Source organism: Mustelus asterias, chromosome 3 (genome assembly GCF_964213995.1).
Source record: "Mustelus asterias chromosome 3, sMusAst1.hap1.1, whole genome shotgun sequence".
Lineage (NCBI taxonomy): Eukaryota > Metazoa > Chordata > Chondrichthyes > Carcharhiniformes > Triakidae > Mustelus > Mustelus asterias.
The window spans coordinates 104,762,539-104,781,018 of record NC_135803.1 but is presented as its reverse complement, the minus strand read 5'-3'; the positions used below and the strand labels follow the sequence as shown (position 1 = coordinate 104,781,018).

At 43.5% G+C, this 18,480-nt stretch overlaps 1 protein-coding gene across 1 annotated transcript in view; it reads right to left on the bottom strand.

Annotated features, from left to right (window-relative positions):
* Positions 1 to 18,480, bottom strand: part of LOC144491510 (formylglycine-generating enzyme-like) — a 122,389-nt gene that overhangs the window by 10,476 nt on the left and 93,433 nt on the right. Inside the window, exon 8 of the mRNA XM_078209413.1 lies at positions 10,775 to 10,834. Within this exon, the coding sequence (XP_078065539.1) occupies positions 10,775 to 10,834 (60 nt within the window). The remainder of the gene's footprint in view (positions 1 to 10,774; positions 10,835 to 18,480) is intronic.

Sequence of the window (18,480 nt, the reverse complement as noted above, 5' to 3'; positions counted from 1 at the left end):
GCTTCTCCAAACCATCTACATAACTGAAGTTCCTCCTGGAACCTCTCTAATGTCTTCACATCCTTCCTAAAGTACAGTGCCCAGTATACTCCAGTTGAGGCCTAACCAGTATTTTATAATGATTCACCATAATGTCCTTACTTTGTACTCTATGCCTCTTATTTATAAAGCTCAGGATCCCATATGCCTTATTAATTGCATTTCCAACTTGCCCTGCTACCTTCAATATTTGTGCACATGTACCCCCAGATCTTTCTGCTCTTGCAACTTGGTCTTTCTTCATTCTTCCTACCAAAATGTATCACTTCACACATCTCGATAAATTTCATCTGCCACCTGTTTGTCCATTCCACCAGTCTATGTCCTCTTGAAGTCTATCACTATCCTCACAGTTTGCAATACTTCCATGGTTTGTGTCACCTGCAAATTTTGAAATTGTGCCCTGCACACCCGTCTAGGTCATTAATATTGATCTACAAGGGTGTGGCCTTGATACTGATCCATGGGAAAGGTCTCTATATAGCGTGTTCCATTCCAAAAAAGGAACTATTCGCCACTACTGTTTTTCCTGCTTTTAGCCAACTTCATATCCATGCTACCACTGTCTCTTTTATTCCATGGGTTTCGACTTTGCTGACAAGCTGGTTATGTGGCACGTTAACAAACGCCTTTTGGAAGTTCATGCACACCATATCAACAAACCATATTGCCCTCAGCCAACCTCTCTGTTACTTCATTGAAAAGCTCAGTCAAATTAGTGCCAATGATTTGCCCTTAACAAGTCTTTGTTGGCTTTCCTCAATTAATTTGCACTTGGCCAAGTCACTATTAATTTTGTTCCGGATTATCATTTCTAAAATCCTTCCCACTACCGAGGTTAAGCTGACTGGCCTGTTGGGTTTATCCCTACAGCCTCTTTTCATAGAAATCATAGAAGCCCTACAGTACAGCAAGAGGCCATTCGGCCCATCGAGTCTGCACCGACCACAATCCCACCCAGGCCCTACCCCCATATCCCTACATATTTTACCCACTAATCCCTCTAACCTACGCATCTCAGGACACCAAGGGGCAATTTTAGCATGGCCAATCAACCTAACCCGCACATCTTTGGACTGTGGGAGGAAACCGGAGCACCCGGAGGAAACCCACGCAGACACGAGGAGAATGTGCAAACTCCACACAGACAGTGACCCAAGCCGGAAATCGACCCAGGTCCCTGGAGCTGTGAAGCAGCAGTGCTAACCACTGTGCTACCGTACCGCCCTTAACAAGTCTTTGTTGGCTTTCCTTAATTAATTTGCACTTGGCCAAGTCACTATTAATTTTGAACAAGGTTATAACTTTTGCAACACAGCTAGCCTTCCTAATACCTCCCCTTCATCGACTTTCAGTGCCTCAACGACCTCTCATTCATTACAACTGTGGCAGCATCTTCTTGCTTGGTAAAGAAAGATGCAAAATAGTCATTTAATACCTCAGCCATGCCGTCGGTCTCTAATGCGTAAATGCCCTTTTTGGTCCTACTCATCCTTTTACCATCCATTTCCTATTTATATGCCTATAGAAAACTTTTGGATTCCTTTTTATGTTGGCTGCTGCTTTCTTCGAATACTCTCTCTTTGCTGCTCTTAATTCACTTCCAGTCTGAACTTTCTATATTTAGTCTGGCTCTTACTTGTATTAGCAATCTGACATACACAACATTTTTCTCTTGATCTTACTCTCTATCTATCATCCAAGGAGCTCTGGTTGGCTTGTTCTACCTTTCCCCCATGTGGGAATGTACCTCGCCTTTACCCAAAATATCACCTCTTTAAAGGCAGTCTATTATTGAATTGCAATTTTGTCTACCAATCTTTGATTCCAATTTACCAGGGCCAGATCTATTCTCACATCATTGAAATTGTCCTTTCATAACTAACTTACTTTATTCTGGGTTGCACTTTATTCTTTTCCGTGGCTAGCCCAAACCTTATGATAGCATGATCACTGTCCAACGTATGTTTCCCTACTGACACATGACCCACTTCATTCCTTAGAATCAAATTTCTTCATTTTTATTTCTACCTCTTGGGCAGATCAGGGACCAGCGAATCGGTATTTTAGAAGTACAAATTTTGGGCAATGGGAAGTGAAGATTTTAGAGCAAGTATGGTATGTGCTTAATTTGTTGCTTCCCCACAAATCAAATCAGGGCAATCACCACCTTCTCAAGGGCAACTAGGGATGGGCAATAAATGCTGGTCTAGCATTATGCCCACATCCCATAAATTAGTATAATAAAAAGTTTGAATTTATTTCATGCCTTTGAAAACCTCAGGATATCTCAATGCACTGGAATGACCAACCATCCCATATTTTATCGGATTCTGTGCCCTGTTTGCTGCTCACTGGGACACCATTAGTCCTGTATCTCTCTGGCAACAACTGGGAGACTGCTGCAGCATTGCTTCTTGACACTGCCCTTAACCTTTGGTATTTGGGCATGCACACTGTGCACGCGTTTCCCTAGCGCAGTTCGGCCATTGACATAAGATATCTCATCAAGGCCCGAGCTCGAGGAAAGAACATCTCATTGGCCTGTTTGTATTATAAACGGTTATGGGCAAAATGTTGAGCAGCGCGTGGAGCACCAAGGGTGTAATGCGCGAAACGAGCAACGTGCGGACCACTAAGGGGACAACACACAGAGCACTGAGGGAGCAGAGCGCAGCATGTTGAGGGAGCAGGACACTGAGGGAGCACTTTGTCGAGCACTAAGGGAGCAGGGCACAGAGCCTCAAGGCAGCAGCCTGTAACTATCATATATTTGGAATGTTGTGAAGGGCCAAGTTTGTAGTTGGGTGATTTCCAATTTCCCCAGACAGGAAGTCTTCTTTGAAGTACGGCATCTTTGTTGCCTCAACTCTACAGCATGGAAATGATGTACGTTACCATTTAGAATGCAGCCTCTACAATTGCAGTAAAAAGGCTACAGATTCTTCAAGGATGCCATGAGTATGGAACTTTATTCTTTTATTGAACAAATGATTATCAAGCAATCCCCTACTCTGGTCTAGCCAACACCAAATCCACCTCCCCACTCCATTGCCTTATTACCTTTCCTGTGTTGGTCATCCTGCAAATCATTTTACAGGCCAATTCAGTTCTTTACAAATCTAGTCACTGCCTTAATGAAATTTGTTCATAGCAAGCTCCCATAAATGGCAATTAAATAATAACTAGATTGAGAGGTGTAGGTTAAAAGATAAATAACCACGAGCATACCCATGCTCTTCTTTGATACAATCATAGTGATCAATAGCTACATGGTCTCTAGTTAGAGTAGCAGAGAGTGGAAAAACCAGGAATCAATTAGACAATGTAAAGTGGAGGGACATCAAAGTCAATCTGGATAGAAGAACTAAAGTGTTCAAATGGCCTTCCTTATCCATGATTACCTTGTGGTCTTGTCCCTTTGTCTCAGAATTATGCAAATAAGACTGATCTCAATTACAATCTAAATTGTATCCTTTGATAAAATATCAATTATTTTAAATGTTTTAATTCAATTGAATCTGAAGAGGCAATTTGTTCTGGTTTAGCTTAGACATGGGTAGCACACACAAACAAAATGCCATTACCTGACTCTAATAGATTATAGCTACAGGTATGCATTTCATTTAATGAGCATCACATGTTATCACCACGTGATTGGTGGGGGAAGACAAGAAAAAAAATCTATCATTAGTTATATGTATGTTTGATCATGTGGCTGACTATTACTTTCAGCAAGAAATGAAATGTGCATTAACTACACTGACAGCTAACTGATATTTATTTCCTCTTGGCTTTTCCATGTTTAAAGACTGCTCACTCTGTTGTCCAGCATCTGCTTTGTTTTTATTCATTTTAGTGGAGATTTTTCTGCTCTCATTACGCTCCGCCTCACTCCTCGTTGAGGACCAGTGAGGTGGTGAACTGTGCCCCACACTCCTTCCTCAGCTGCTCCATTATTGCCAGTTTCCAGATGTGCACGAGCTACAGGGCCCAGTCACCAAAAGGCTGCATGCCAACACTACCTAGTGCCTGGAGATAGGATGGGCAGGCTATCCCTGTCAGTGCTGTGGACCGGACAAGGACAAGAAGGTGGCCTGAAGTGAATCAGAACCCTGTAAGGACCTGCTCTCCTCTTGACATTACAGCAGAATTTGTAGCCTAGCTGAAGGCTGCATCATAAACCAGATCCACACAATTTAAAATTGGGCTGACAGGAATTTAAAAGCTTGTCTCACTAAGAAGTACATATTGTGAATATATTTCTCCCACATACAGTTTTGTTAAAAGTGTCCATTTTCTGAATATAACAGTTAAACTTGCACTGAGTCCAAGCCTTTTTAGAGCAAGATACACAGACTGCACAAAATAATTTATTTCCTCTCTGGTTTGATCCCTCCCTTCTTCCGAGCCAATGTAATTAACTTTATCATCAGTTGAGATATCCAAACAAGATTGCTACATTCTCTGATTTCAGTTACAATCCAAAGTTATTGGTGGATCAAAGTAGTCAACCTTTTGATATCTTTACATAAATATTTGTATTTAATTAGCCCTCAAATGGCAGTCACGCAATCTGCATATAGGCTTAGAAATGCACACTATTCAATCCCCTTTGCCTCGTCCAAAACCTTATTATAATTGTGTATTTCATTTAATTATGACATTTTATTGCACAGAATAATAGAGATATGGTTGCAAAACAAAATATGCAGCAATTGATATTTGAACTGAAACAGTTATCATTTATGTCAATGTACATGGTGTATTTTACTCTGTCAAAATGAAAATGTTACTGAACTCATGAGGGAATTCTTCAAATATTCAACATTGAAGGAGAAAAGCGTGTGGGTAAACAATTAACTGAAAATTTGAATAACTGGTCAGTGTGTGAGGATTGAAGATTGTGTACTGGTCAGTGTGTGAGAATTGAAGAGTCAGTGTGAGAGTCATAGAGTCATAGAGGTTTACAACATGGAAACAGGCCCTTCAGCCCAACTTGTTCATGCCGCCCATTTTTTTTAAACCCTTAAACTAATCCCAATTGCCCACATTTGGCCCATATCCCTCTATACCCATCGTACCCATGGAACTATCTAAATGCTTTTTAAAAGATAAAATTGTACCCGCTTCTACTACTACTTCTGGCAGCTTGTCCAGACACTCACCACCCTCTGTGTGAAAAAGTTGCCACTCTGGACACTTTTGTATCTCTCCCCTCTCACCTTAAACCTATGTCCTCTAGTTTTAGACTCCCCTACCTTTGGGAAAAAATATTGACCATCTACCTTGTCTATGCCCCTCATTATTTTATAGACCTCTATAAGATCACCCCTCAGCTTCCTACGCTCCAGAGAAAAAAGTCCCAACCTATTCAGTCTCTCCTTATAACTCAATCCATCAAGTCCCGGTAGCATCCTAGTAAATCTTTTCTGCACTCTTTCTAGTTTAATAATATCCTTTCTATAATAGCGTGACCAGAATTGCACACAGTATTCCAAGTGTGGCCTTACCAATGTCTTGTACAACTTCAACAAGACGTCCCAACTCCTGTATTCAATGTTCTGACCGATGAAACCAAGCATGCCAAATGCCTTCTTCACCACTCTGTCCACCTGTGACTCCACTTTCAAGGAGCTATGAACATGTACCCCTAGATCTCTTTGTTCTGTAACTCTCCCCAACACCCCACCATTAACTGAGTAAGTCCTGCCCTGGTTCAATCTACCAAAAAGCATCACCTCTCATTTGTCCAAATTAAACTCCATCTGCCATTTGTCAGCCCACTGGCCCAATTGATCAAGAACCCGTTGCAATTGGAGATAACTTTCTTCACTGTCCACTATGCCACCAATCTTGGTGTCATCTGCAAACTTACTAACCATGCCCCCTATATTCTCATCCAAATCATTAATATAAATAACAAATAACAGTGGGCCCAGCACTGATCCCTGAAGCACACCGCTGGTCACAGGCCTCCAGTTTGAAAAACAACTCTCTACAACCACCCTCTAGCTTCTGTTAAGAAGCCAATTTTGTATCCATTTAGATACCTCACCCTGCATTCCGTAAGATTTAACTTTATGCAACAACCTACCATGCGGTACCTTGTCAAAGAGGCCTTGCTAAAGTCCATGTAGATAACATCAACTGCACTCAAAGAGGATTGAAGAGTCAGTGAACTCGTCAGTGTGTGAGGATTGAAGAGGCCATGAACTGGTCAGTGTGTGAGAATTGAAGATTCGGTTCTATGGTCAGTGTGTGAGGATTGAAGATTCGGTGAACTGGTCAGTGTGTGAGGATTGAAGATTCGGTGAACTGGTCAGTGTGAGGATTGAAGATTCGGTGAACTGGTCAGTGTGTGAGGATTGAAGATTCGGAGAACTGGTCAGTCTGTGAGGATTGAAGAGTCAGTGAACTGGTCAGTGTGTGAGGATTGAAGATTCGGTGAACTGGTCAGTTTGAGAGGATTAAGATTCGGTGAACTGGTCAGTGTGTGAGGATTGAAGATTTGGTGAACTGGTCAGTGTGTGAGGATTGAAGATTCGGTGAACTGGTCAGTGTCTGAGGATTAAGATTCGGTGAACTGGTCAGTGTGTGAGGATTGAAGATTCGGTGAACTGGTCAGTGTCTGAGGATTAAGATTCGGTGAACTGGTCAGTGTGTGAGGATTAAGATTCGGTGAACTGGTCAGTGTATGAGGATTGAAGATTCGGTGAACTGGTCAGTGTGAGGATTGAAGAGTCGGTGAACTGGTCAGTGTGTGAGGATTGAAGAGTCGGTGAACTGGTCAGTGTGTGAGGATTGAAGATTCGGTGAACTGGTCAGTGTGTGAGGATTGAAGATTCGGTGAACTGGTCAGTGTGTGGGGATTGAAGAGTCGGTGAACTGGTCAGTGTGTGAGGATTGAAGAATCGGTGAACTGGTCAGTGTGTGAGGATTGAAGATTCGGTGAACTGGTCAGTGTGTGAGGATTGAAGATTCGGTGAACTGGTCAGTGTGTGAGGATTGAAGATTCGGAGAACTGGTCAGTGTGTGAGGATTGAAGATTCGGTGAACTGGTCAGTGTGTGAGGATTGAAGATTCGGTGAACTGGTCAGTGTGTGAGGATTGAAGATTCGGTGAACTGGTCAGTGTGTGAGGATTGAAGAGTCGGTGAACTGGTCAGTGTGAGGATTGAAGAGTCGGTGAACTGGTCAGTGTGTGGGGATTGAAGAGTCGGTGAACTGGTCAGTGTGTGAGGATTGAAGATTCGGTGAACTGGTCAGTGTGTGAGGATTGAAGATTCGGTGAACTGGTCAGTGTGTGGGGATTGAAGAGTCGGTGAACTGGTCAGTGTGTGAGGATTGAAGAATCGGTGAACTGGTCAGTGTGTGAGGATTGAAGATTCGGTGAACTGGTCAGTGTGTGAGGATTGAAGATTCGGTGAACTGGTCAGTGTGTGAGGATTGAAGATTCGGTGAACTGGTCAGTGTGTGAGGATTGAAGATTCGGTGAACTGGTCAGTGTGTGAGGATTGAAGATTCGGTGAACTGGTCAGTGTGTGAGGATTGAAGATTCGGTGAACTGGTCAGTGTGTGAGGACTGAAGCTAACAAGTGTAGGAAAATAGCTGAGGCAGAAAAGTGAACTGTTTAGCAGATAGAAACTGCAACTGAACTAATTGTGCGAGCTGTGGGTGATCACAAATAAAAAGTGTGAAAAATAGCACTTCTGCCACAATGAAGCAGATTTTAATGAACGCTATTTATAGAACAGCTGAACAGCTGCACAGTTGGGAGCTGTAGCAGAATCAGACACTCCAGTGAAATGGTTTTATGTCTGCTCGTTCACAAATGAAAGGTGATAATTTACAGTTCAATCGTCCAAGAAAAGCAACCCATATCCTTAACTATCTCTCCCTCTGCGCCCAGTTCTAGTCCCACGTCTCTTCAAATGAAATGAAGGCAGAGACAGATGACTTTCTTCTGTAAATTCTGGCTATTTGGAGACCACCTTAATCAGCGAATGATGGAATGGGAAATAGAAACATAGAAAATAGGAGCAGGAGTAGGCCATTGGGCCCTTCAAACGTAATCTGCCACTCAGTATGATTATGGCTGATCCTCTATCTGAACACCATACCCCCACGCTCTCCCTATACCCCTTAGAAATCTATATATTCAGTGACTTGGCCTCTATGGTGTTCTGTGGTAGAGAATTCCACACGTTCATTGCCCTCTGCATGAAGTTTCTCCTCATCTCAGTCCTCAGTGGTCTACCCATATCCTGAGACTGTGACCCTTTGTTCTAGACTTCCCAGCCAGAGGAAACAATGTCCCTGCATCCAGTCTGTCCAGCCCTGTCAGAATTTTGTATGTTTCAATGAGATCCTCTCTCATTCTTCTGAATTCAAGTAAATACAGGCCCAGTCAACCCAATCTGTCCTCATTCGACAATCCTGCCATCCCAGGAATCAGTCTGGTGAACCTTTGCTGTGCTCAGTCTATGGCAAGTATATCCTTTCTTAGTAAGACCACTAAACTGCACACAATACTCCAGGTGTGATCTCACCAAGGCCCTGTACAGCTGCAGCTAGATATCCTTGCTCCTGTACTCAAGTCCTCTTGCAATGAAGTCAACATACCATTTGGCTTCCTAACTGCTGGCTGTACCTGCCTTCTCACCACTCCGTATTTTGAAGGACTGAGTGAGAATCATAGAGTTTCCTTCAGCATATGATGGTTCCATACTGGATAACCATTTGTAGCAAGTTCGTCCTTCATAGTTTTGGCAAGCCTTCTCATTGTTACAGCAAGGAATAGAGGAACAAGAGTGGGCCATTTAGCCTGTTCAGTCACCATTCAGTGAGATCATGGCTGATGTGCAAACTAACTCCACATGGCCATGTGTGGGGTTCTATATCCCTTAATATCTTTGGCTAACAAAAGTCTTTTGATCTGAGATTTTAAATTTTCAATTGATCTCGCATCCATTGCCATTTGTGGGAGAGACTTTCAAATTTCTACCACTTCGTGTGTAGAAGTGTTTCCCAATTTCACTTCCAAAATGAAAGAACAAAATACTGCCAATGCTGGAAATCTGAAATTAAAGTAGAAAATGCTGGAAAAACTCAGCAGGTCTGGCAGCATCTGTGGAGAGAGAAACAGAGTGAACATTTTGAGTCTAATGACGATTGAACAATGTTCAGTTCCATGTTCATCTCCCCAGAAACTAGGTCCATGCCCTCATGCAGCAGAACTTGGGACAATATTCAGACTTGAGTGGTAAGTGGCAAGTAACATTCCAACCTCATAAGTGCCAGACAATGACCATCTCCAGAAAAGAGAATCTGACCATCTCCCCATGATGTTCAATGGCAATGCTATCACTGAATCCCTCATCACTGGTCTCCTGGGGGGTCCCCATTGATCAGAAACTGAACTGGACCAGTCATATAAATATCGTGGCTACAATATTTATATGACTGGGGATTCTGTAACACATAAACTCAGCTCCTAACTCCCTAAAGTCTGTCTATCATCTACAACGTGCACATTTGGAGTCTGATGGAATATGCTCTCCACTTGCCTGGATGAGCCTAACTCCAACAACACTTAAGTTTGACACCATCCAGGGCAAAGCAGCCCATTTGATCAGCACCACTTTAAATAATCACTCCTGCCACCACTGAGACCCAGACCTATGACCGCTACCCATCTAGAAGGACAGGGGCAGCAGATGCATGGGAACACTATCACCTCCAAGGTCCCCTCCAAGCCATGCAACATTCTGACTTGGAACTATATCACCATTTCTTCATTGTTGCTCGGTCAAAATCCAGGAACTCCCTCCCTAACAGCACTGTGGGTGTACCTACACCACATGGATCGCAGTGGCTCAAAGCAGCAGCTCACCACCGTCTTCTCAAGACCAATAAGGGATGGGCAATAAATGGTGGCCAAGCCAGTGACAATTTTTATTAATTTCTGGGACGTGGGCATTGCTGGCTGTGGCCATCCCTAACTGCCCCCCATTTCATAGAAAATTTAAGAATCAACCACATTGCTGTGGATCTGGAGTCACATGTAGGTAAGGACAGCAGATTTCCTTCCCCAGAGGACAGATAATTTTTAATACACAAAAAATGTACTTATTTTATTTATTAGTCACAAGTAGGCTTACATTAACACTGCAATGAAATTTCTGTGAAAATCCCCTAGTCGCCACACTCCGAAGCCTGTTCGGGTACACTGAGGGAGAATTTGGCATGGCCAATGCACCCAATGGATTGTGGGAGCACCCGGAGGAAACCCATGCAGACACAGGGAGAATGTGCAAGCGCCACACAGACAGTGACCCAAGCCAGGAATCGAACCTGGGGTCCCTGGCGCTGTGAGGCAGCAGTGCTAACCACTCTGCTGCCGATGGGTTTTCACAGCAATTGACAATGGTTTTGTGGTCATCATTAGACTTTTGAATTCCAGATTTTATCCAAATCAAATTTCTTCACCTCTCATGGTGGGATTTGAACTGGAGCATTACCCTGGGTCCCTGGATTACTAGTCCAGTGACAATACCACTGCGTCACCACCTGTCCCGTGAATTAATGAAAACAAAACAAAATTAATTTGGCTTTCACTTCTAGATGCTGACTGAGCTACTGTACATTATTAGAATCTACTTTCTTTTTGCAAAGGCTTTGGGACCGGCTTCTCTTTCCTACTTAACAGTGGCTTAATAGGCTTAAAATTTACCTTGTGGCACATGTAGGATCCGCCCTTCTTCACCTTGTCTGTTCCTGATGGAGGTCCCATCTGCAGAAAGAACATTGAATTGCATGGTCAGCATACATAGAAACACAGCAGTAAAATCAGGAACGGCAGTGTGGCTATCTGAAAAGAGGAAAACAAGTCAGCCCTCAACTCACTGCTGCTGTCATACTGTACTGTGAAAGGTTTTTGTTTGCAGTTTTATGTTTGGAGACACCTGGCAACGTGTGACGAGCTCCTTGGAATATAAACGAATGGCTGAGAGCATGGAGATGGAACAAGATGGCTCCCTGGAGAGTTTAATCATTGTTACTTTTGTTATTTGTTCCTGACTCCCACAGTGATTAATGTCCCTTGCTTGAATCCATATCAAACAGTGGCAATGAAAGTTGTGTTACAATTTATTTTAGCTGTATTTAAAAATCTAAACACAGTCAGACAGCATGTTCCATAGCCTGCTTGCTGTTAAGAAGATTACAACCTATATCGGCTACAAAGGATACCACTGTTGTCAAACATAGGGTAATGTGTGTGTGTGTGTGTATACATATATGTATGCACATGTGTGTGTGCACGCAACGACGAGGTAAACTGGATAGTGCCAATCAGGAGCTGTATTTAATACAGTACAATATGAGAATGATTAGTCCCCGGGGCTATGTCCTGCACCATCATTACTGTCAGCTCACTCTTAGCATAGACTGCACACAACAGCCGAGCATTATTAACTGGAACTAATCCAAAAGACTTGGGTCAGGTTCCAAATGTGCAGCATAAACTAATGATGCCCACAACACTACAAGATGTTTTGAAGCTATGTGACAGTGCTTTCGTATTGCCTCTGTTTTCACCATCTTTTCAAAGATTCAGAATAGTATCAAATCAACAATATGCTTCGTGACATTTCCTCACCAGATGAGGAATTTATTTCATTAAATGTGTTGTTGTTGCAAGGTCAGTCAGAGCTGAGGAAGGAGCACGTTCCTGAAATACTCTGTATCGACTGTGCTGTACATGCACCTGTCAGATAGCATGTTTGACCTAATTTAAGCTTACATGGTTTCTCTACACTATGACTGTAGCGTGTACTTTTACTCTGAATGAGTGAAAAATTTGTATAAGTATAGTAAACATCGCCCTACCCATTCCTTGATCATAACGCTCCATCGACAGTGACAAGGGAGCTAGAACCATGGAGACTGGTAACCTTAGGCTGTCCTGAAGAAAACATGTGAACAGAAGGAAAATCCTATCATTTCAAACTATGTCAGAGAAGGCAGGGACTGATTATTCCAAAGGACCTATGAACCAGTGTTAACATCAATATATTATAGTTCAGAACACAGCAGGTTACCCAAATAGCTACTGTGTTAGTTATTCTTTGAAATTTTATTCACCGACTATCCTTCCTTTGTTTATTTGATTTGTGTAAATTATATGCTGCTTTATGCAAATTTGTGTTTGTGACCAGTTATTAAAGTTCACTTTGATTTGGAATCTAATTAATTGTGGATGGCTTAAATTTTCTGGATGAAGCTTTAGTTTAATAGAGATGTGACTCCAGGAAGGGAATTTAAGATGAAGTGCAGCATCTGAATTTAAACATCGTCATAAAAATAATCAAGAGGAGTCTTCCTCTAAAGAGCTCTTTTATTTGTTTTAGCCCAGTATTTTTTCCTCTTTTGTGATGATCTGTCACTTTAGATCTCTCCTTTGAGCTGGGGGTATTCCTCTGACTGGGGCTACAAGGTTTATGAGTATAACAATTGAAAATTACAGTAAATGGCCTTCTGGACCTTTCCTGGCTGATGGTCAAGAGGAAGCTAAACTAGCAAGTTGCAACATCACATCAATCCGGCCGTCACCCTATCTGTCCTGCGACTGAACGCTGCCAGCTCAAGTGCCGTGTGTCAGGCAGTAGGGCCAGTTTGCAAAGCGACAGGTTTTCCATCCGAACTGCTCACTCAGAGCCTGCATCGACTACCCTACCCTTCCCATCGCCTTCCTTACAGGCCTGGCAGGCTCCCATTTGGAAGCAGAGAGCCAAGCAGAATTTTGCTCAGCAAGGTATTTAGAGTGATGGAATCAAAATGGATAGGTGTCGTTCGGTGCATATCCAAGTGGATGGTGGAGTAGGCTCAAATAACTGAATGCCTATTCCGGTTCCTATAAATCAAGAAGGCAAGCGTTTGCAGAGGTGGGAAAAAGACTGAAATGAAATGATCTCCCATTGAGCAAAGATTATTTTTATAATATCTAAATTGGAGGAAGGTGATATATATAAAGATTCTTCATTAACCTGCTCAATGTTTGGAACTCGATTGACACATCTTCCCATAGTCACTGACAGCTCATTATGAAACTGGCAGCACACACTCCTTTCCACACGTTTTGGCAGACATCCCAAACCCTTATTTAAATGGGAGAGAAAACAGTATACAGCTGATATTTCACCCAACGAACACATGTCAGTCCTGGTGATTACCACAGGTTTATGAAGCATAATACCGCCAATCTCTAGTATTATCAGAAGGGGGTTGAATGCTCGTGCAGAATCAAAACTGTGATGCAGGAATAATGCAAAGATTTAACTGGTAAAACAAAAGTATCAATTTCCCCAGTAACTTAAGCATTACATACACTATCTGGAAAAACCGTAAGATTACAAGATGCAAGAGGCTTAGAAGGTTAAATTCAGAGCACAAACTGCATTCCCTCCAGCAAACAAGACTGAATGGTGATCTGATTGAGGTGTTAGAAACATAGAAAAACTACAGCACGAACAGGCCCTTCAGCCCACAAGTTGTGCCGAACACATCCCTACCTTCTAGACCTACCTATAACCCTGCATCCTATTAAGCTCCATGTACTCATCCAGGAGTCTCTTAAAAGACCCTACTGAGTTCGCCTCCACCACCACTGACGGCAGCCGATTCCACTCGCCCACCACCCTCTGTGAAAAACTTACCCCTAACATCTCCCCTGTACCTACCCCCCAGCACCTTAAACCTGTGTCCTCTCGTAGCAGACATTTCCACCCTGGGAAAAAGCCTCTGAGACTCCACCCAATCTATGCCTCTCAACATCTTATACACCTCTATTAGGTCTCCTCTCATCCTTCGTCTCTCCAAGGAGAAAAGACCGAGCTCCCTCAGCCTATCCTCATAGGGCATGCCACTCAATCCAGGCAACATCCTTATAAATCTCCTCTGCACCCTTTCAATCTTTTCCACATCCTTCCTATAGTGAGGCGACCAGAACTGAGCACAGTACTCCAAGTGGGGTCTGACGAGGGTCTTATATAGCTGCATCATTATCCCCGGACTCCTAAACTCAATCCCTCGACTGATAAAGGCCAGCACACTATACGCCTTCTTAACCACCTCCTCCACCTGCGGGGCCGATTTTAGAGTCCTATGGACCCGGACCCCAAGGTCCTTCTGATCCTCTACAGTACTAAGAGTCTTTCCCTTTATATTGTACTCCTTCATCCCATTTGACCTGCCAAAATGGACCACGACGCATTTATCTGGGTTGAAGTCCACCTGCCACTTGTCCACCCAGTCTTGCATCCTATCTATGTCCCTCTGTAACTTCTGACATCCCTCCAGACTATCCACAACCTCACCAACCTTCGTGTCGTCGGCAAACTTACCAACCCATCCCTCCGCTTCCTCATCCAGGTCATTTATGAAAATGACAAACAGCAAGGGTCCCAGAACAGATCCCTGGGGCACACCACTGGTGACCGACCTCCATTTAGAAAAAGACCCATCTATACCCACTCTCTGCCTCCTTTGGGCAAGCCAGTTCTGGATCCACCGGGCAGCAGCCCCTTGGATCCCATGCCCTCTCACTTTTTCTAGAAGCCTTGCATGGGGGACCTTATCGAACGCCTTGCTAAAATCCATATAAACCACATCTACCGCCTTCCCGTCGTCAATGTGTTTAGTCACATTTTCGAAGAACTCCACCAGGCTCGTAAGGCACGATCTGCCCTTGACAAAGCAATGCTGAGTATTCTTGAGCATACTAAACCTTTCTAAATGCTCATATATCCTGTCCCTCGGGATCTTCTCCATCAGTTTACCAACCACTGAGGTTAGACTCACCGGTCGGTAACTACCTGGGCTATCCCTATTCCCCTTCTTGAAAATAGGAACCACATCTGCAATCCTCCAATCCTCCAGCACCTCTCCCGTCTCCATCGACGACGCAAAGATCATTGCCAGAGGCTCTGCAATCTCTTCCCTCGCCTTCCACAGTAACCTGGGGTACATTCCATCCGGACCCGGCGACTTATCTATCTTGATGCCATTCAAAGATTCCAGCACAGCCTCTTTCTTAAAGTCCACATACTCAATCCTTTCAGTCCACCGCACGCCCGCAGTACATCCACCCAGGTCCTTCTCCTCTGTGAAAACCGAGGCAAAATACTCATTGAGCACCTCTGCCATTTCTACTGGTTCCGTACAGACTTTCCCGCCTTCACCTTTTATAGGCCCTATTCCGTCACGTCTCATCCTTTTACTCTTCACATATTTATAGAACGCCTTAGGGTTCTCCTTAATCCTACCTGCCAGGGCCTTCTCGTGACCCCTTCTGGCTCTCCTAATTTCCTTCTTTAGTCCCTTCCTACAAGCCGTATACTCTTCTAAATCCCTATCTTCGCCAAGCTCTCTGAGCCTTTTGTATGCTTTCCTTTTCTTCTCGACTAGGTCCCGCACAGCTTTCGTGCACCACGGTTCCTTTAACCGACCAACACCTCCCTGTCTGCTCGGAACATTGTCCTGTAGAACTCTAGACAGACATTCCTTGAAAAACTGCCACCTCTCTTCAGTACATTTGCCCGAGAATACCTCCTTCCAATTTACTCCTCTAATTTGCTGTCTAATGTCTTCATGTTTCCCCTTACTCCATATAAACACTTTCCGAGCTTGCTTGATCCTCTCTTTTCCCAATGCAAGCCTAAAGGAGATAGAGTTATGATCGCTATCCCCAAGATGCTCATTAAAAGGAGTCGATATGAAACAGAGAAACTATTTCCCCTGGTGGGGGAATCAGGAATGATGGGATATATAATCTTAAAATTAGCATTTGGCCATTCAGTGGCAGAATTAAGATACTCTTTTTCCACACAAGGAAAATCTGGAACTTCATAGGTTGTGAATATTCAAACAAATTAAGATTTCAAGCCTGAAATCAATAGTTCTTTGCTGGGTAAAGTTATCAAGGAATATGGAGTAAAGATGGGGAAATGTCACTGAGGTCAGCCATGATCTAACTGAACGGCCAAGTAACCTTGAGGGGATGAGGCCTCGTCCTGTTCTTATGTTTTGAAGAGTCTTACTAGATTCCAAATGGATAGAAGAACTCAACAATAAAAAAGGGCAGATTTTAAAAATTGCATTTGCATGCATGCAAAATGAGGGATACACACCAGGGTTGCCTCAATTTCTGTCTTTGATTTAGTGCAGGTTAAATATCCAGGGCTGAAAATGAGGGCCCTGCTTCTTCCATAATACAAAATGGTGGACACAAAACATTTCATTTGTGAGAACTATTTAGGTTGCTGATCACTACATGGCAAATAAACTTATCCCTTTGCTCAGAGGGCCAGTGGAATTAATGGAAAGGTAAATCACATTGGTAGATTAGGACAGCTCAGTTGGTCCATCAATGTGCTCACCACTCAGGGTGTGTCAAAACCTCCATCCCACCTTGCATAGTTGATTTTTAACCCCACATAAACATAAACATTTTCTTTGTGCGACATTTTCAAATAAATGTTCAAAGGAGGCCAGAGAGAAGCATTTCTTAGTTCGGGTTAGAGGGTTCAGCTCCGAAGTTGACGGCATTAAGCTCCGTGAACACTTCAAAGCTTATGTATTTCAGGTAAAACATCCAATCTCAAAAGAAGCACTTCAAGACCACATACTAGGGTAGCAGCGGCAAGGTTCCATGCCAACTCTGAGCTGGTGCCAATCAGATAATTGTTGAAATCAAAACATGGGAAACTATGGCCAATGATCCAGTGGTTACCGGATCAGAGCTGGTTGGGTGCAAGATCCCACTGGTGAACTTTGCAAAATTAACTGTTTACGAAAGGTTCATGTATTCACACAAAGAGACAATCTGCTGCATTCTTAGATACACAAATCACTAAAAGTAACAGCAAAGGTTAATAAGGCCATAGACTACAAAACAAACCAAGCAGCAGAGTTCATTTCTAGAGTGTAAAACTGAAAAGCAAAGAGGTTACTTTCAGCTTGTATAGAAGCTGGATTAGATCGCAGGTTGGAGTACTGTGAACAGGTCCGGTCTCCATATTGTGGAAAGAGAAATACAGAAGCACTGGAGAAGGTGCAAAAAATACTCATAGGACACCAGAACTGAACTAATATACTCATCAAGAAAGACTAAAGATGGAGAAAGGACAGGAGGATGATGAGGGGAAGAGCAGGTTGAGTGGAAAAAAGGGATAGCAAAAGTTGAAGTTTTCCCATTTTTGTATATCGAGAGGATCTGATTTTTCCTGGACTGTGGAGGTCTTGATTGCTTTTGTCAACGAGAGCTCAAGTTGCTCACGAGTCATCTTGTGCACACTCCACTTGGTGGTTTCCATGTGCTCATCTGGATTCTAGCTCCAAAAGATTGGATATCACTACACTGAGCCAGCCAATGAGCTTCTTTTCTTATCATGGCTCTGGCAAGAATATGTTTGAGAGAGACAGAGATGAGGGAGGGGCTGTGGGGGCCGGGGAGGAGAGACTGCAGCTGCCCAGCACTAAAATGCTGGTTACAAAGTCTGGTGGATAGAAATTGCAGAGCTGGAGTCGGGGGTGGCAGGAAAGGCTGGCCGGTATGAATAGGCAAGCGTGAGAGAAATTGTGCAAGAAAGAAAGAGGGGGAAGAGTTCATGCTAGAGGTAACCTCATTAAAGTGTACAAAATTCTTAGAGCATGACAGTGTAGATGCAGGAAGGATGTTCCCCCTGATTGTGGGGTGAGAGGTTTGCAAACCAGAGGACACAGTCTCAGGTTAAGACATTGGCCATTTCAGAGAAAAGGAGGAATTTCTTCATTTAGAAGTGACAGATATTTGGAATTCTCTACCCCAGAGGGCTGTGGGCGCTCAGTCATGGAGTTCAAAACAGAGGTCGATAGTTTTCTAGATACCAATGACATCAAGGGATGCAGAGATAGCACTCGAAGCTGCCACTGAGGTAGAAGGTCAGCCATTGAATGGCACAGCAAGATCAAGAGGCTGAATGGCCTACTCCTGCTCCTATGTTCTCGTCTCCCTCCATTTTCAGCCTTTCTCGATAAGTGTATTATTTCTGGTAATAGTCTCATGAATGTTTGTGGGAGTTTGCCGTTTCCAAAGTGGTTGCTACTTTTCCCACACACACGCACACGCGCACGCGCACACGCGCACGCGCACACACACACACACACACCTCAGCATCAGTAAAATGCAGGAAGGTCCCTTTGGGATGGAAAGCTGCCCTCTTTACCCAGACTGTCCTCTATGTGACTCCAGTCCCACTTCCAATCTTCACTGCCCTCTGAAGTGACCCCCCAGGGCCACATGGCCTCATCAAACCCAGACTGAAGGGCAAAGTAATCCGTCCACATCCTATAATCCTCTCCGTCCCCTATCAGTCTGATGAATGTGCTGCGCCCTCTCCC